This window comes from Electrona antarctica, assembly GCF_951216825.1.
Source record: "Electrona antarctica genome assembly, chromosome: 2".
Taxonomy (NCBI): domain Eukaryota; kingdom Metazoa; phylum Chordata; class Actinopteri; order Myctophiformes; family Myctophidae; genus Electrona; species Electrona antarctica.
In genome coordinates this window covers 6,651,271-6,671,975 of record NC_136807.1, presented here as the reverse complement: position 1 = coordinate 6,671,975, position 20,705 = coordinate 6,651,271, and the positions used below count along the sequence as shown (strand labels likewise).

At 44.3% G+C, this 20,705-nt stretch overlaps 1 protein-coding gene across 7 annotated transcripts in view; it reads right to left on the bottom strand.

Annotated features, from left to right (window-relative positions):
* Positions 1-11,729: 11,729 nt before the first annotated feature.
* mtor (mechanistic target of rapamycin kinase) overlaps positions 11,730-20,705 on the bottom strand; it is a 211,657-nt gene continuing 202,681 nt past the window's right edge. For all 7 annotated transcript variants that reach the window (XM_079492652.1, XM_079492653.1, XM_079492654.1 and 4 more), the window contains 10 exons: positions 18,552-18,674; positions 18,263-18,345; positions 17,756-17,828; positions 17,587-17,661; positions 16,895-17,030; positions 16,294-16,359; positions 16,115-16,201; positions 14,289-14,369; positions 13,758-13,863; positions 11,730-12,174 (listed from right to left, as the gene is read on the bottom strand). In XM_079492652.1, coding sequence (XP_079348778.1) covers positions 12,159-12,174; positions 13,758-13,863; positions 14,289-14,369; positions 16,115-16,201; positions 16,294-16,359; positions 16,895-17,030; positions 17,587-17,661; positions 17,756-17,828; positions 18,263-18,345; positions 18,552-18,674 — 846 coding nt within the window. In that variant the 3' untranslated portion in view covers positions 11,730-12,158. The remainder of the gene's footprint in view (positions 12,175-13,757; positions 13,864-14,288; positions 14,370-16,114; positions 16,202-16,293; positions 16,360-16,894; positions 17,031-17,586; positions 17,662-17,755; positions 17,829-18,262; positions 18,346-18,551; positions 18,675-20,705) is intronic.

Here is a 20,705-nt window from a genome sequence, read left to right as displayed (position 1 = left end):
TTGAAGGTTAGGACGTGTAATAGTGTTGGTATTTTGGATTGTGTGGTTTGATCAGGACACTGCTACAGGACACTGCTACCAAAGGTTTGATCAGGACACTACTACCAAAGCTGTTGGTTTGATCAGGACACTGCTACCAAAGCTGTTGCTATGTCTGCGCCCTGGACGCAGACATAGCTGAGGTGTACCTATAGGGGTGCCTTGGGCGCAGTCATAGCTGAGGTGTACCTATATAGGGGTGCCCTGGGCGCAGACATAGCTGAGGTGTACCTATATAGGGGTGCCCTGGGCGCAGACATAGCTGAGGTGTACCTATATAGGGGTGCCCTGGGCGCAGACATAGCTGAGGTGTACCTATATAGGGGTGCCCTGGGCGCAGACATAGCTGAGGTGTACCTATATAGGGGTTCCCTGGGCGCAGACATAGCTGAGGTGTACCTATATAGGGGTGCCCTGGGCGCAGTCATAGCTGAGGTGTACCTATATAGGGGTTCCCTGGGCGCAGACATAGCTGAGGTGTACCTATAGGGGTGCCCTGGGCGCAGACATAGCTTAAGTGTACCTACCATTAAGCGCAGCTTGACACCACTGCACTGATTGCCTACACCTGGTGTAGGATAGTTTTAGGTTGAGACTGGCTCATGGACTATTACATCACCATGGTACATCGGTCAGAATATACAGACAAGGAGAGTTCCGTTTACACACACACACACACACACACACACACACACACACACACACACACACACACACACACACACACACACACACACACACACACACACACACACACACACACACACACACACACACACACACACACACACACACACACACACACACACACACACACACACACACACACACACACACACACACACAGTTGGGCAAGGAGGTGGTGAGGCATCACGGTTATGGTTTTTACTAAAACGACAAGAGAAACATTATTATACAATTCAATAGTGCATATAACAATAAACAGACAATTAGGTACCTAAGACAATAATTAGACTCAAGGGGGGGATGGGTAGGCCTACTACATATTACACAAACATGGGAAATACAAACATTCAATATTATCTAATATAAGTTAAGTTGCTGATTCACTAAACACTAAAGTGACCATGTGCACTGCGCATTACACACACACTCGCTAGTTTCAGGAAAACAGACTGGATTACATTTATCACAAATAACCAATACAATGCAACATACAAATGAACATGAACAACTGAACTCACTTCAATGACGCATAACCAAGGCCTGAGGCTCCAGGACAGAGGGCTAGCTCAGGTGGTGGAGTTGTTGCTGCTGCTGACAAACATGACTGCCTGGAAAGGCACTCAGGCAGTATATAGCTGGCCACTGATTGAGGAGTGAGTGAGAGCAGGTGTGATTACTGATTGAGAGGGAGTGACAGCACGTGAGGTGGGTGGGTCCACATGGAATAGGCCAGGGGGAGGGTTGTTGCTGCTCACTAGGATGACTCTTTTCTACACCTGGCCTATAGAGCGTCGCAGTCCCGCCCCCTACCAGGGCCCAGGAAATGATTCCCCGTTCATATATTTCAAAAAGTATTTATTTAAAGACCATTTAAGCCTTGTACAAAGCCAACTCTTGTCGTGACAAATCATGACAACAAACACAATTTTTCGGGCTGAACAAATAATTAGAAAGAAGAAGAAAACGGCAGGTTAGAACACTTTGTTTGTTGTTTTTCTTCTTTGTAATTATTTTGTTTGGTCCAAAATATTGTGTTGATTGTGACAAATATTGTCATGATTTGTCACAACTCGAGTTGGCTTTGTACGACGCTTATAAGGTCTTTAAATAAATACGTTTTGAAATGTCTATGGGAAAAATGCATTGGGAATTATTTCCTGGGCCTGGCGTCGTCATGAAAGGGGGCGGGACTGCGATGCTCTATAGGGCACTGCTTCATGGATTCGTCTACAGGTGCTCAGGACTTGTCACTGTCTGCATGGCAGACAGACAGGTGGGCACAGACAGACAATTAGGGTATAGGGTTCTCCAGCACGCAGACAGACACTTAGGGTTAAGGTACTGGGTTCTCCACTATTTACCTCCCCCTTTGGCCTCCTGAAAGGTGGATTTTCAGACCTGTTTTACAACCATGCCTGCATCGGTCTTCTATTCTTTGTATGCACTGACCAAGGTACAGGATTGGATAATGCTTGTTTTTGCTTTGGCACAGAGTCTGGCCATTAATATTTCAGATGGTCCTACTGTATATTCCGTGCCTCTGCTATCTCATCTCTAAGTTGCAACTCTAGATATTCCAGATATTAAAAATAGGATCTAAATAGTTTCTTGTGGATAGTGGCTACCCCTATTATATGCATCAAACGTTGAAGGCCAAATGCCAAGAGGCTGTTTGTAGGCCAGATGATCCCTCTGGCAGAAGATGCCTCGCCAGTAACCAGAGGTATACGTAGTAATGTTGTCTTTGGAAATCTGTACCTTATTGTTCTACTTATAGGCTTTTGTACTTCTGCTATTGTGGAATGTGTCAGGTGCCCCAGCCTCCCCTATACACTGGCCTGTTGATGTAATGTTATTCTGTAGTTTGAATGTAATGCATTTTGATGCCTAATTATAATATATTGTGGGGGGCGTAGCTCTTTAGACGTAGCTCCATCACTGCTTTTTCCCCCTTTTTTAGACCCTTGTTATTATTTAATTTAATTATGATAACTCAACTGCCACTTGTTATTTCTTGTGTAAACCAGATGGAGTTGTGTAAACCAGATGGAGTTGTGTAAACCAGATGGAGTTGTGTAAACCAGATGGAGTTGTGTAAACCAGATGGAGTTGGAGGCGAGTGCGTTCTGGAGGTCTAGTGCAGCGTGTATCCACTGCATGCTGCGTGGCTGTTGGTAGTGTGCTGTCAGTGGTGGGAAAAGTACTCAATTGTTTTACTTAAGTAAAAGTATAAATACTGCAATGTAGATGTACTCCGTTACAAGTCAAAGTCCCGTATTAAAAATGTACTCAAGTAAAAGTACAAAAGTATCAGCATCAAAATGTACTAAAAGTAAAAGTACTCATATTGCAGAATGTCCCATTTCCCAAGTTCAAAATATCTTTTGAAAATAACCGATCTACAAGCTCACAATGCGTCACATCGCGACGCATTGTGAGCTTGTAGATCTGCTATTTTCAAATGGCCAAAATGTATATAGGGCTCGAGTGGTTAATGGATGTTTTCTAATCAAAATTACAATCTCCAAAGTAACTATAGTAACTAAAGTTTTCAAAACAATGTAGTGGAGTAAAAGTACAATATTTGGATCCAAAATGTAGTGGAGTAGAAGTTAAAGTATTGGAAATTGGAAATACTCAAGTAAAGTACAAATTCCTCAAAATTGTACTTAAGTACAGTACTTAAGTAAATGTATTTAGTTACTTTCCACCACTGTGTGCTGTGCACATAACGCACTTAACACGCTTAGCGCCGCCGCCACATAGGCGCGATATCGTGGTGATAGATTTCCCCCGCTGCGTGCCAAGGCAGCGATATATAGCGGTGATAAAGATTTATATCAAAACCAACTGGCTGATGCTGAGCACCAACCTGTAGCCTGGTCCCGTTGGCTAGGCAACGTCTGTGTCCTTCCCAGCATGGGGACGGATGAGCACGCATCCCATAGGAATCCATTCATTTCTGCTTGTTCTCTCAGAAAAAATACTCCAAAGTCGCCGTTTTTGTCCAATCCGTCCGACGTTCAGATGTAAATAGTGATCGTCGCATCACAGGCGACGTATTACCGTTTCTGGCGAAAGACAAACCGTGTGGGCTCCTGGTGAAAGACAAACCGTGTGGGCTCCTGGTGAAAGACAAACCATGTGGGCTCCTGGTGAAAGACAAACCATGTGGGCTCCTGGTGAAAGACAAACCATGTGGGCTCTATGCCAACACAGCTCGCTGCTTCTCAGGTCACACTGCCAGGTTGGAATAACCGGATGAACATCCGGGTATTCGCGGGTTTTAAACAATAACCTTACCTAAATCTCAGTTGTGTCATAATGAACTCTGATCATCAGTTGGTCTATCTGTAGATTCCAGGGCTGGACTGAGATACAAATTCAGCACTGACATTTTCGAGTTTGGCCCAGACTGGCCCACCACAACCAGCGTGCAGATAGACTGGCCCACCACAACCAGCGTGCAGATAGACTGGCCCACCACAACCAGCGTGCAGATAGACTGGCCCACCACAACCAGCGTGCAGATAGACTGGCCCATCACAACCAGCGTGCAGATAGACTGGCCCATCACAACCAGCGTGCAGATAGACTGGCCCATCACAACCAGCGTGCAGATAGACTGGCCCACCACAACCAGCGTGCAGATAGACTGGCCCATCACAACCAGCGTGCAGATAGACTGGCCCACCACAACCAGCGTGCAGATAGACTGGCCCACCACAACCAGCGTGCAGATAGACTGGCCCACCACAACCAGCGTGCAGATAGACTGGCCCACCACAACCAGCGTGCAGATAGACTGGCCCACCACAACCAGCGTGCAGATAGACTGGCCCACCACAACCAGCGTGCAGATAGACTGGCCCACCACAACCAGCGTGCAGATAGACTGGCCCACCACAACCAGCGTGCAGATAGACTGGCCCACCACAACCAGCGTGCAGATAGACTGGCCCACCACAACCAGCGTGCAGATACTCTACCGACTTTTCGGGTTGAGACCCATACACATACTTATATTTACAAGCCCTTAACACCATCACATAAATCAGGAAATGCTTTGGCAACGTCTCGGGACCCCCGCCCGCCCCCTCCCTCCCCCAAATATAAATTGACTGCTACAATAACCTTATTAATAGAGACAAAACACCATAAATAAATACTGAAACCAGATATAATCATTATGGAAGGTGTATGCATGTACTATGTGTAAACTCTTCATTTCCATTTTCCAGCCATTCAGTTTTTTTAATAATTTGGGGACCCCCCAAAATTATTTGGCGACCCCCCCGTGGGGTCGCGACCCACGGGTTGAGAACCCCTGACATAAATGACACACAACCAACAGACAACTAATTTAACATTTGGCCCAGACCGGGCCACCAGAGGGTCGGCCCACTGGGCATATGCTTGGTCATTCTGTCAGGGAGGTGTTTGCTGTGGATTTAGATCTTTTGACCTGCCACCTCTCCCTTCAACCTCAAACATGACCTCAAACATTTAGATCTTTTGACCTGCCACCTCTCCCTTCAACCTCAAACATGACCTCAAACATTTAGATCTTTTGACCTGCCACCTCTCCCTTCAACCTCAAACATGACCTCAAACATTTCAATGGTTTCGCAATCCAAAGATTGTGGGATTGAAACTTGGTCCCGGATAGTTATTTTTGGTCTTTGTAAAGCATGGCGCACTCTCTTAATTCCTATTTTGCCTTAATTGTGGTCTTGAACCCCTAACCTTGCTTACAAACCACTGACACAGCTCTCCTGCCATAGAAGCATACAATTACAAGATGCAAGTGAGAACAAGATACGTATAACCTTGTAACCACGTTTCATTATTCCACTGTTCCTATATATATATTATCATATTCTTATGAAAAATATTACTGATTACTGTAACTCAGTTACATCACTTGTACTAAGAAAGTGACTCTGAAAATCAAATTAAATAAAAGCTGGAATTGTGTGTGTGTGTGCGTGTGCGTGTGCGTGTGCGTGTGTGTGTGTGTGTGTGAGTGGATATTCACATACCTCATCACTGGTAACAATATCAGGGTGTTTGACTTATCATTCTTTCTTATTATACCCAATTGTGATATTTTCTAAAGTCTAAAATCCATTGAGACCCCCCCCCCCCCACTCTCTCTCTCACCCCCGCCCCCCTCCCCCACACGCACACGCACACACACACACACACACACACACACACACACACGCACACGCACACGCACACGCACACGCACAGTCTAGACTCGGTCTCATTTTTAGCTGATCTTAAATATAGCACCAGCAGCAGTGCTCCGACGAAAACAATTTGCCACTAGTGTTCACTGGTGGGAAGCAGGCGAGCGATCACATCCTTGTTGCTACACCAATGTGGCCTGTTGTTGGTTGGTCACAGTCACAGCGTCTGTTCAGTGGGGAGGGGGGGGGGGGGAGTGGGGGAGATAGTGTGAACCTCTGCATGAATTCCGCTCTCCAGACAAAATTCCTCGCCGTCAGGTGGAAAGCTGGTGACGCCATGTCTATCGGAGGAGGGGAGGAGGAGGCACATACAGACGTAGTCTTCCTATAGGGTAGGTACCCTCACAAGAACATGCAGTGATCCTGGTCTCTATACTGCCTCCCCCTGGCCAGCCCGGGGCGCCTGATGGAGGGGAATAGAAATGGTTGGAATGTGTTCCTTCCAGGCGCTACGTCCAACCAGGGAAAAAGGAAAGTTACAAAATCAAGGGATACAAAAATAAAAATAAGTATAGTCTTCTCTCAGGTTTCTATTTACTGTTTGACTCCTCCTTTGTTTATGGAGCTTTGCACAAAAACTAAATTCACACCCGTTTAAACCTGTGATGTGACCAAAAATAACGCTGATTCTGATTCATGCGACAAGACTACAGCAGCCCTACGATGGATGCAGTGAGCGTTGGGATCAGGCATGCACCTCTGAAGTCTGTAGCAGAGGTCACACGACGCCCGGGAGGGCAGCGTGGAAACCAAATCATATCTCCTGGGGAGCTCTTCAAACTGAAGAATGGAGGACAAAGGGCTCCTGACAGAGGAGAGATAACGGGGCTGGAAGAGGCCCCAGAGGGACCCTGTACTCCTGAACGTACTTCTGTGTGCCAATCAGTTCTCCTGCCGTGCCTCAAGGTGTCTGGCCTGGCTGCACCTTAAGGCCTGATGGAATGTGGCCCGCCGTGGCCTCAACCTCCACCACCGAGCGCCCTCACCTTTCCATCATTTAGGGGCTATTGTCCTGCGATGAGTATCATTTGTCACCATCGACCACGGCAGCCTCGCTGCTCGTCCGCGAGGCCCCGGCCACGTCGCCACAGTCGGTAAACAGCTAAATCCCACTCCCAATCGATGGAGCCTATTTAACTTGAGCTATTGACTCGCCTGCCCCTCAACAGACTTGAGAGGCTGAAAAAACACAAACAAATTAGACGGGGCGAGAAAGAACAACACAAACGGAGAGCATAGACAATGAAAAGTCACATTTTCCCATAATGAGCTTTTGGGGGTGGCGGGCGCTCGGAGGAGGTGGGGGTGGAGGAGGAGGTGGGGGTGGCGGGCGCTCGGAGGAGGTGGGGGTGGAGGAGGAGGTGGGGGTGGCGGGCGCTCGGAGGAGGTGGGGGTGGAGGAGGAGGTGCCAGCTCGACAGAGAGCATGGAAGGAACGCGAGAAGGAGAAAGAGAGGGAGGCCAAACAGAGGAGCAAATCGATCGATCCGAGCGGATAATCGGCGGGGTTCTGTCCCGATGTGTAAAGAGTGTGACATTGCAGAGGTGGGCGCGCCGCGCGGGGGAAGAGATCAATTGGCTGATTTGGGCTGCTCCGTAATCCTTAACTATCTATAAGTAATTAACCTTCAGAGGAGAATCCAGGGTGGAATTAGAGGGGGAATAGCAATGAACTGAACCGGGTGCAGAGGATACTTTAAGCAGAGTAGCAATGTGATGAAACCAAGTTGGCACAGTGGTCAAAACTCAGACCCTGAAGAGAAATGCATCTGACACAAATTCACTATCTGCATTTGCTATTAACCGAATTCAGACATGACGTCGAAATGAAGTCTTCTGAAAGAATATATATTCAAAGATTTGTGCCTCATTTTCACGATATTTCAAAAATAGCAGACCTACAAGCTCGTAGCGCGCCACTCGGTGGCGCGCTATGAGCTTGTAGATCTGCTATTTTTCAATAGCTAAAGTATAACATAATGCTTAGTTAATTAATGACGTGTTTCCTGTGAAGAACTGGATCTCATTTCAAAATGTGTCCCAACATCCTAAATTGGAGTGTCTTCTGTTTTTTGGGGGAGGCAGACTCCTTCCTATCTGATCCTCTCCTCTGTAGCCTGACTGCATCATTTCACTCTCTCTGCTTGCTCAGAACATGGAGGCTTGTATCTAGCAGGAGTCACAGTGCCCTCTGTGGGCGCTAGCACAGACAGCGTTCTCCATCATGAGCCAGTGGACACGATGAGCTAATACTACAAAGAAGGGAATCAGTATAGTAACACATGCATGACCACATCTTTACAGGTTTTAATGGCAAATAAATGCCCATACATTGTGCCCAATCATTCATCAAAACTTATAGTCAAATGTGTAACCTTCACAGAATGCCTCAAGTTAGTGAAAGGCATACGTTTTTATACAAATACATTAGCCTATGTCACATTAATGCACGGTAATGCAGTGGATTGGGTCTATGGGGGGGATTGGGTCTATGGGGGATACAGAGTGTGACAGGTATAAAATGTTAATAATGTTCACTTCTTAACAGTTAGGCCATTGTGGACAGAGTTTTAGTAAGTGAGGACGATGTTTAAAACCCCTACAAAACAAGACCGGCCTTCAAGGAAGTGGCTAAGAGTGCCAATGTCATCACAAAGCGAAACAATTAAAGATAATGAAAATCCGGAATAATACAAGTCTGAAGCAATCTCTGAAAAAAAAAGCCTTCCCAAAGCCAGCCAGCCCACTATTGCCCTTTGCCGTCCATACAATAGTTATGGGTGTATAGACCGAAATGACTTTGCAGACGATTGGATGAGCCTTTTAATAACAGTCAGATAAGCAGCCTGCACACTGTGTAGTATGAAAGGCAATCTATAGAACCGGGCACGGTTTACAAGGACAGAACATGTTCACAGCTGATCTCACGTCAACATTCCAGTTCAAAGCAGGGGATAAAAAAACAACAAAAAAAACACATGAAAGGCTCCTGGGTGACAAACACACCTGGATGCAGTGGCGTGCACAGATAGACACTAGGGGGTGCTTTTTTGTATACAGTGTACACTGTACAGTATGTGGACCATGGTGACATTGATCAATTCTTGATAAAAAAAAAGCTTCTAATATATTATTTAGGCCCCAAAATCTATAAATCTCACACTATTAAGGCAACCGGCCGGTTCCACGCGCTGCACAAGGTGCCCTTTTTTCACTTGAGCACCTGCCCCTCTAAATGTCTGTGCACGCCACTGCCTGGATGTAGCCAAAACCAAGATGATAAACTATCTATATCCTACAAAGGTTGAGATAGTCACAGGTGAGGTTAGTCTCCTGGATGTAGCCAAAACCAAGATGATAAACTATCTATATCCTACAAAGGTTGAGATAGTCACAGGTGAGGTTAGTCTCCTGGATGTAGCCAAAACCAGGATGATAAACTATCTATAGCCTACAAAGGTTGAGATAGTCACAGGTGAGGTTAGTCTCCTGGATGTAGCCAAAACCAATATGATAAACTATCTATATCCTACAAAGGTTGAGATAGTCACAGGTGAGGTTAGTCTCCTGGATGTAGCCAAAACCAGGATAATAAACTATCTATAGCCTACAAAGGTTGAGATAGTCACAGGTGAGGTTAGTCTCCTGGATGTAGCCAAAACCAGGATGATAAACTATCTATAGCCTACAAAGGTTGAGATAGTCACAGGTGAGGTTAGTCTCCTGGATGTAGCCAAAACCAAGATGATAAACTATCTATATCCTACAAAGGTTGAGATAGTCACAGGTGAGGTTAGTCTCCTGGATGTAGCCAAAACCAGGATAATAAACTATCTATAGCCTACAAAGGTTGAGATAGTCACAGGTGAGGTTAGTCTCCCCACAGCAAACGGGTTAAACATCAATATTCCAAATGTCCAATTCAATATTATTATGTTATGCCATATCTTCATTCAATCAATATTCTTGGGCAGCACATTTGTTTACTTTGGCGTTACGTTCTACATTATGGGACTCCAGCAGCTTCTCAATTTCTTTTTTTGAATGAATGTATAGGTATTATTCGATCTTGAATGGGTTTTAATGGTAACAATTAAAGATAAAAAAGAAAAGCCTTCAATGTGTAACATGAACGTGATGTGGCTTCCTTTTAATCATTGTTAGAGGCCTTAGCAGTACAATGTAGACTGTTCTATGTATGTATTCAGCACGGCTCTGATTATGTCATTTAATTAAAACATTGAATTACTTATATAACTATATAACTTAATCTAATTGTGTCATTGCAGTGTTAAGCCTCAGTATCTAACCTGACTCCACCAGATGGAAGACGCTTGCTTCACATTTTGTTTCACAGAATGAGGACGGCGGTGGCTCAGGGGTAGAGTGGCTGGATGGGAACCGCAAGGTTGCCTGTTCGAACCCGGGCTCCCCCAGAGTTAGTGTCGAAGTGTCCTTGAGCAAGACACTGAACCCCTAATTGCTCCCGATGTGCTAGTTGGTGCCTTGCATGGTTTCTTCCGCCATCGGTGTATGAATGTGTGTGTGAATGGGTGAATTGATGCACAATCTATGTAAAGCGCCTTGGATAAAGGCGCTATATAAATGCACCATTTACAGAATTGTGAACTTGTGAATTCAATAAGGCCCCATCTGGCGGAGTCAGGTTACTTAGTATGGATTAAATTCTCAAGCCAGTAGCCATTAGGCTCCATCAGCCAAATCTGGCCCCCAGCTTGCTCCGTTCTGTTACTGTTATTACTGACTCCTGCTTAATGCTGGCACGTTTTCACATGGACTACAGGAATGTACACAGAACTGTGACAGGTGCCTGTTAAGGATATCTGTTGTGAGACATAGTCATTCACTGTTGATAGACTATTAAACTCATTAGTCCTATACAATATTCACAGTTGATGGACTGTACATTTACGGAATATAGGCAGTCTGTATTGCACCTAGTCTCATACAGTAATCACTGTTGATAGTCTGCACATAATATCCATTCATATATCCATTGGCGAGATGTATATTCATGCATATATTCACGGGTGATAAGATTGAACATTTATACTTGTATTTATTGATGGAATACTCGTTAACTCAGTCAGACAATGTGTATACTGTATGTCTAGTATTACTGTATCAGACTCTTAAGTCTACTTTAAAGGATAGTTCCATGCTAGAAGGCTTTCTTACCTTTATTTGTAGTTGTTACGTCCCCACCAAAGAGGTCCAGGTGTTATTTTGTGTAAAAGTGCATTATTGGCTTGGGGGTTGGGTTTTTGTGCTAATTCGCTTATTTCCATTGAAATAAGTAGTAAAGTGTGCCGCTTGGGATACTATTTACATTATGAAGAGAGGATATATACAAACAAACAAATTTTGAGCGATGGAAATAAGCGAATTAGCACAACCCCCCATAGCCCCATTCAATTCAATGCAATTAATTTAGGGCTTATGGTAGGGGAAATAGCCAATAATGCGCTTTTGCACAAAATAACACCTGGACCTCTTTGGTGGGGACGTAACAACTACAAATAAAGGTAAGAAAGCCTCCTAGTATAGAATTCTCCTTTAATTGTCTCCTCAACTCTTACCTATCCTGTACCTATCCTGTGTTTCACTCTTGCTGCTGTTGCTGCTACGGCACCTGTATTCCCCCATGGCGTCAATAATGGTTTATCTTTATCTTATCGGTTTCATCTTTAGAGATAGATAGTATAAAAGTGAAACTTCAAAGTGTTCTTTGATCATAGGTTTTATTGTAGAGGACACACAGCTATTAAACACTGTTACAAAAAAAACCTAAACACAAAAGTAACGCCATAGTTAAATAAAGGTTACAATTATTTGTATTCATGTCCCGTACGAACTCTGCAGAAATGGAACTGGCTCCAGTTCAAAAATATAGCAGACCATCGCGGCACGCCAGGCACGGCACCTTCTGTTTTAGTTTTCACGTGCGGGGAAGGGGTCGTTGTTCCGTGCAGAAACGTCTGACTTGGCATGAAAAGGCCTTTAAGGTGCTTTTGCCCCATAAACGTTGAAAAATACCAGTGAGATTTACACAACTTCCACCAGGCTTTAGTTTGAGAGGCTTCTCTGGTAGCCCGGTGTGTTTGTCTGTGTCTGAGATACCATCGCCATGGCTCCGTCCAACCCAAACGTAGTGTCTTCACCAAAATGGACACCTGCAGAGAGAAAAAGGGTACAGCATATGGTAAATGGTAAATGGTGCATTTATATAGCGCCTTTATCCAAGGCGCTTTACATAGATTGTGCATTACATTCACCCATTCACACACCGATTGCGGCGGAAGCCATGCAAGGTACCAACCAGCACATCGGGAGCAATTTGGGGTTCAGTGTCTTGCCCAAGGACACTTCGACATGTAGACAGGAGGAGCCGGGATTCGAACCGCCGACCCATGGATCATTGGACGACCTGCTCTACCTCCTGAGCCACAGTCGCCTGTGTCTGATTATGTCTGGTTTATATGCGGTCGTGTGCTGCTGTTTCGTGCATCAGAAAAAAACTGATCGACAATCTCATGCCTTGTAGTGTGATTGGTGCTGTGAGCAGTAGGTGTTAATAGAGGCTATGCGCATGCATAAAGTGAGTGGCAAATCGAGTGGCAAAGTGAGTTTAACATCGTTTAATGCAATCAGATTATGGGCTGTCAAGGCCAGAAAGTCGTTTTTTTGACAGTCAGTAGGCGTTCCCGTATAACTTCTGGGTATGGTGAGGATGATGTCACGCACATACCCTCTATAGAGCGTCACAGTCCCGCCCCCCTTCATGACGACGCCAGGCCCAGGAAATGAATCCCAATGCATTTTTCCCATAGACATTTCAAAAAGTATTTATTTAAAGACGGTTACGCCGCGGACAAAGCCAACTCGAGTCGTGACAAATCATGACAACAAACACAATATTTTGGACCAAACAAATAATTACAAAGAAGAAAAACATCAAAAGAAGTGTTGTAGCCGTTTTTTTCTTCTTTCTAATTATTTGTTCGGCCCAAAAATTTTTGTTTGTTGTCATGATTTGTCACGACAAGAGTTGGCTTTGTCCACGGCGTAAACGTCTTTAAATAAATACTTTTTCAAATGTCTATGAGGAAAATGAACGGAGAATCATTTCCTGGGCCATGGTAGGGGGCGGGACTGCGACGCTCTATAGAGGCTAAGTTAGAGGCGGATGGATCAGTCACTTTCACTTTATACATAATGAACTAAATGGGTTTTATTTATAAAATAAATTAAAATAAATAACAAAACAATGAAATTAAATGCCGTTATTGGTGGGAAAGTAACATAATGGGTGTGTGCCCACACACACACACTGTGTAAGACTAGAAATAGGCAGTGTTTGCCCCACACTATATATACAGTAATTTCTTCATATCAGAACAATGGAATTTACATTCAAAAGTTTTCTTTAACCCATTTAGGCCTGACGTCGAAATTTAAAAAAAAAGTATTCTGAAAGAATATATATTCAAAGATTTGTGCCGCATTTTCACGATTTTTCAAAAATAGCAGACCTACAAGCTCGTAGCGCGCCACTCGGTGGCGCTCTACGAGCTAGATCTGCTATTTTTCAATGGCTAAAGTATAACATAATGCTTAGTTAAAACACCAAAAGGGGTTCCCGCCCAGAATGGGTTAAAGCCCAACATGTAAAAGATGCCAACTGCAGAACTGACCCAAGTCACAAAAGAAGCCACTTGATGTGGAGACAGTAAAGATCACTTGTGACGGTACTGACCATCCAATGTAGCACTGGCACAAGTTCTCGTGTGACGTGGCCTGCTTGATTAGGAGCTCCACCTGAGTTGGCACGTCCAGCGTCTCATCGTGAGAGAAGTCTCGACCTGGTTGGAGTAAGCAGTCCCATGGGTGAAGGTCAAGGTATTGAAAGGAACTATAGTAAAATACGCACATCACTTTGTGGAGGTGCTGGGAGGTGACATATGAAAAGAGAAGGGAACCCGGACTTCCCCATCAGCCATTTTTTATAATTTCTTTATTGTATGCTGTATATATTTGAATTGTTGCCTAAGTAATAATACCTGATTATGTGAATCACTCCTAGATTCTATATAATAATCATGATGTCTTTTTGCTTATTCCACTGTTGTGGATTTGAGAAAATATTTAAAGGGACATCTCTTTGGTAAGGAGTGCACACATCCTTGTCCTCTTAAAGGGACATCTCTTTGGTAAGGAGTGCACACATCCTTGTCCTCTTAAAGGGACATCTCTTTGGTAAGGAGTGCACACATCCTTGTCCTCTTACCTGTGAGTTTGTCCCGGACCCGGTTGATAATCTGGATAGCTTTCTTGTTGAGCGCCTCAGGCTGTACCAGACCCTCTCCGACTAGATAAACATAAATGCACAGATTAGTGTCTTCTTTAGATAAGAAATATAATCTAATAATGGCATAGCTTCCTTGTGAAATCTGTACACATTGATAGCAAGTTACATTGTGTGCAGTTTGTGAACATCATGATATGACTTTTTTTTTGTGTATGGGGATGGGGAGAATATTTACACTGTTCAGGACCACTTGGTCCCTGGACCTCCAGAGTCCTTGAGGGGGACCCCAGGGGGTCCCTAGTTAAATGATTGAGTTTGGAACCAAATGGGACCAGTGGTACAAATGGTGTAATTTATACCAAACAGCTGGGGTCCTTGAAATTAAAAGTTTTGAGTACCCTTGTTCTTGACTTAACCCATTTTGGGTGGGAACCCCTTTTGGTGTTAGCATTCTGTTATGCTTTAGCTATTGAAAAATAGCAGACTTACAAGCTCATAGCGCGGCACCGAGTGCCGCGCTATGAACTTGTAGATCTGCTATTTTTGAAAAATCGAAGAACGACTGACATAGAAACATAGCTTTTTCAGAAAACTGTCAGGATGTAGAAGACATTTTTAGAATCTGATCTCAGGTCAGAATGGGTTAATACATATGACTTTTACAATTGGGGTGGATGTATTTGGTCTCCCTGCTCTTCTATTGAGACATTCAGGTCTGGTTAGACACGACCTTTGACCTTTGACATGATCCCGTTTCTGGTTCTGGCAAAAAGGTTTGACCTTCAGTTCAAAATTCGATTTCTCCCTTGAGCAAGCAGGCAAGGCTCTATTAGTGCAGTGGTAAAATATTCAGGACTTTGCCCAGGAGAGAAACAAGTTCAAATCCTGGGTAGAACAGGAGCGTTACTTAATGCATACCTAAAGTGCTCTCTCGCTTGGAATCCTGATGAATCTGCCAGTACATGCTCGCAATCAGTACAGTTAAATTAAAGTTAAGGCATGAAAGGTGAACTTGGGTGCAGACTTAGTACAGTGAGCACTTATAGTACTGATTTATGATGACAACAGAGCTCTACCATTCCATTCCCTGAAGAAGACCTCCTAGGTCGAAACATTGGATATACAGCATCATGGCTACTCTACGTGTGTGCAGCCTTTTTCCTTGTTTTTCCTTATTTACTGCCTTAGGCCAGCACCTCACCAACACTGGTGTGCGCCCTTTCCTGTTTTGTCTAACAGAGCTCTACCGCATGCCACATTTATCTACAAATAATGGGCCAGGGCCAAAATAAATGATATTTTTAGTCAACGACAATGAGGGTGCTGGCGGCGTATTTCCTCCTCTGCGTCATCAGTGCCCATACCCGAGGCGGGGTTGGCGAAAGGGCCTTTCTGTGTGGAGTTTGCATGTTCTCCCTGTGTCCCCTAGGGTAGGTACTCTCACAAAAAACATGCAGTAATCTTGGTCTCTAAACTGCCTCCCCCTGGCCAGCCGGGGCGCCTGATGGAGGGGAAAGGAACTGGTTGGAATAACGTGTTCCTTCCACGCGCTACGTCCAACCAGGGAAACTCCCCCCTGTCAGGTGTAAAGGAGCAACTTGGACACTCAGGCATGAAGGAAGCATGAGTTCAAGTCCGTTGCTCTCCCAATGTCCGCCATATATGGGGACTAGGTTGGCGGAGGGTGTGTAGAGCCCAGGATCACATTAGATAATTGACATAGGGGTGAAAAATGGGTTACAAAATCGTGGGATAAAAATGTAAAAAAAAAAAAAAAAAAAAGACAATGAGAGCTGACAACTCACTGAAGGAGTGGATGGACTCAGGCACAGTGGTCCCTGCTCCTGGTTTCTTATGTGTGGTCTCTCCGAGGTCTATTGCTTCCAGAGCCTCTGCAGAGGAGAGGGAAAAGCACTTTCATTCACACACATATTCAGCAAGGCAAAAAAGAAAAGAAAAAAAAAGTCCAGACTTGCTGACTCACCCACGGATTGTCCAGCGGTGTAGGAGTCTGTTCTGGTGCGGGAGCGTTTGTTGCCCTTCGTATTTGCTGGGGGCGACATGGCAAAAAGAAAAGTTAAGAAACTGCTTTTTTAAAATTAGACGGCAGCAGCTTGCCAATGGGAAAATATCTTCTCTCAGTTTCCAACTATCTCTCCCAAACGCAGAGCTCTGCGATACTTATGAAGGGACATAAAATCCTTTCCCCAGTGCCTCATCATTTCATATTCCAGGATCTATTAATATGGGTAAATTTGATCCTCCAGAATGTGCGTAGTACCAACTGAGAACAGAAACACCAAACGCAGCATGGTGAAAAGATATAAAAGCTAGTAGGCCTGGGCCATGGCTCAATGGTCCAGGCACCTTGGCTGGTAATCCAGTCTGGCAGTGTGCCGCGGGTTCGACTCCCGATCCCGACAGCCTTTACTGCATGTCTTCCCCCCATCTCTCTCCCCATTTCCTGTCAGCCTACTGTACAGTAGACCGGCTCCTTTCGTCAAAGACATTTAATGTAGGGGGCCTAGTACAGACCCCTGGGGGACTCCTAGTTCTTCTTGAGCAGAGATGTGGTTGGGCCTTACTGTCCATGAGCCTCCAGTTGAGCAGCGGGTCGTAGACGAAGGCCTCCAGCACGGCCATGACACTGTCCCTGTGCTCCCTCAGTACCTCCATCACCGTGTGGCACGTGATGCGGTAGTTACCGTCCAGGCCTGTCACCTGCAGCCAACACACACACACACGCACGCACGTGCACGCAAGCACATGCACGCACGCACGCACGCACGCACGCACGCACGCACGCACGCACGCACAGGCATGTGCACGATGAAGATGATTAAGACTACTGTAGCAAAAAAAATTATGGTTCAGAATGCAAGAGAACATATATTATTGTAAACAACTATAGGATTTCTTTTTAAATAGATAGATATTTTGTGCTAAATGAGAGAAATATTTAGGCCAATGATTAGATTATGATTTATTTATAGAACAAACAACACACTGATGGAACTGTGTGCAGTGAAGAGCCATTAAGGCATGTCGTTAGGGTAGCATAGTGTCAAGATAACAAACATGTTAATGTAAAGGGATGAAAAAATATTTGGAAATTATGTGATAACCTAGTTTCTAATTCATGCTAATGCATTCCACAACCTGAGAAACACACAAACGACCTTTTTAGGGCATATTTTCCTGGCTTTTCATCTCATATCTTTCATTATACACATGTGAGTCACGACATTCCTGAAGCGCTGCGTTGTATACCGCTTACCTCCATGGCATTGGTGAGCATCCTCGTCAGACGGAACGGAATCTTCTCCGGGAATTTCTCCCTGGTCATGGCAACCTGCGGAGGAGGAGGAGGGCAAACCAAGAGCTCAGCCTTCTGCATCTTAAAGGAAACATTAACACTGTTTGTCGTTTATGGAGAACAGGCTGACCTCGAAACAGTCTCCAAAGTCGATGTGAAGGATCTTGCCGCTTAGCCGGTCCAACATGAGGTTGGATGGATGCCTGAGGATGAAGGACAAAAACATCATTATTGTTGTTACTATTGTTGTTGCTTACATCTCTCTCTCTCTCTCTCTCTCTCTCTCTATCTGTCTCTTTTCCTCCCCCGACAAGGTCTAGGCAGATGGCCGCCCACCCTACAGTCTGGTTTTGCTTGAGGTTTCTTACTGTTAATGGGCAGTTTTTATCCCTTGCCACCATAAAAAAAAGCTTCCGTAGAGTTGGGTAAACCATGCCGCTGGTCTCTGCTCGATACAGTATGTGAAGTCTCTTGAGACAGCTTGTTATGACTCTGCACTATAATACATTTTAATTGAACTGAAGTGAAACATAGTCTCCCACGCAGGAGACACAGTTTAACACAGTGAAACATAGTCTCCCACGCAGGAGACACAGTTTAAGAGGAAATAAAAGGCGAGGTGTGGGCCATGTCTCACCTGTCGCCCAGCCCCAGGATGTAGCCCACCATGGACATCACAGCCAGCGAGCGCGTGTAGTTGGTCCTCCGGTCAAACCACACCTGGTGGGGAAAATATCACCCATTATACTTAACTATAGGGGTTTATTATTATTATTTTAGGGGTCCTTGACATGAAACAGTTTGAGAACCACTGATATAGAAACACAGCTTTTTCAGAAAACCGCTTAAATTATATTCGATTAGGAATATGTTCAAGAATAGAGGTTTCTGATGATGATGGTCAGAAAAGGTGGTGGTCTGTCTACCTCTGAGCTGGGGCTTTTCAGCCACAGTAGCTTAGCCAGGTCATCTCCGGCCGTGTTGTTGACGGCGTGCTCAAACACCTCCACTTTCTCCATGAGAGTCAGGTGGTCGTAGTCCGGCGCCATCTGGTGGAAACCACAGACGTGGCAACATGTTAACACAGTGCTACTCAATCCGCTGCCCCTGCTTAATGTACCTGCGGCCAGTCATGGTCATACCAACAGAAATATGATTACTTAGTGTATTGTTTGTTCCAAGAGAAAGTGATATGGCCTGATGTAGGGCTTTCACTTCTAGTGATTTTTACTAGTTGATTACTAGTCGACTAGTTGTTTAACTAGGCCTACCTATTATGTAGAAAAATAATAATAATAATAGTTGTACATTTAAAAACGATACATTGGTGATTAGAGAGAGAGAGAGTGACTCTTTTCCGTTTTTCTAGGACTCAAGATCAGCTAGATTATCTAGCTGATCTTGAGTCCTACAAAAACGAAAAAAATAAAATAAAACATTTTCCTTATCAACTAGTCAACTAGTACCAACAAGGTCGACTAGTGGATTGACTAGTGGACTAGTTGAATAGTCGACTAGTTGCTTAAAGCCCTATAGCCTCAGTATTAACCACTAACACCGGGGCTCCACCGGGCGCGTCAGCGTCGCGTCTCCGTCACCGTCAGGGAATGTTCCCTTTTTAATCAATGAAGGGTGGCTCCACTGCCCGCGTTGCGTTGCGTGACTGCATTAAAATTGCCCCGGTTCGTTTTTTGACGCACGCATGCGTGACGCGACTCGCCCGGTGGAGCCCCGGCGTTATTTATTCACCTGTGATAATCTGTTCATTATGTTCTCTTCACATTTATGTGAATGAAGCCACATTTTGTAACTTCATCATTAATTCAATTCATCAATAACATCGAGGTTTGGCCTTATAGATGGAAATGTGGCTTTTTTACTCTAATTTTTTAGACTAATCGTGTAGTCTGTTACAAAACAAATTTGTAAACGTAGCCACAAAATAATACTGACATTTTTTAGCTTGCAGCCCTTTGGAATTTTGCTGAGTGGCCCCTGAGCCATCTTAAGTTGAGTAGCCCTGAGTTAACACAACATAATGAACACACACACACACACACTCCCACGCCTCTCTCACACACACACACACACACACTCCCACGCCTCTCTCACACACACACACACACACACTCCCACGCCTCTCTCACAGTCAACTGATTAATGGTCTGGCCTGCTTTATTTAATCGTCAGTTTTATTATTTATTTATTCTATTTTAATATTCGGCTCGCTCCGCTGTTACGCCTGAGTGGACTTGTTAAAAATGGTTAGTGGATGATAAATAAGGCTGTTGCCGTCCCGTTGATACATGTGCACGCCGGCTGAAGGCTGCGTGCTACAAGCAGCTCAAAATAAAATATACACCCCAATAATGTCATCTTCCACAACACTGGTTCTCAACGTGGGGTCCGATGACCGCCAGGGGTCCTTGGGAGGGTTCCAGCTAAATGATTGATAGTTTAGGAACCAAATGGACCCTTACGGGTCACTGCAAACGGTGCGAGACTTGTGGAAACTTTAGGCAGGTTGAAGACCAACACGTTGAAAAACTAAATGTAGTCATGGTAAAACTGGCATAGCTAAAAATCTGAAAGATTTCAGAACCACCCGGAATAGAAATACGTATGTTTGAAATACGTATGTTTGAAATATTGACAATGACAAAAACTAAGGACATTTTCTCTATAATCTTAGTTTGTTTTGTAAACAAAATGCAGTTTTTTTTTTTTTTGTAAAGACATATATATCTATTTAATGTAAATTAACCCTAGTTTTTGTTATTACATTGGTTTTAGTTAACTATAATAAACGTGAATGTGAATGTGGGAACTGTTAGTAGAAGGTGTGATTGATTGACTGAGTACTTCATTAGTCAAAGATGTAAACAGCACACTGTACATTAGGGCATTCACTTCTAGTCATTTTTACTAGTTGACTAGTTGCCTAGTTTACTAGTCGACTAGTTGTTTAACCACCTATGTAAAAAAAATATGGAAATACATATTTGTACATTTAAAAACTGTGTACATTGGTGACTATAACTATAATCTACCTGATCTTGAGGCCTACAAAAACGGGAAAA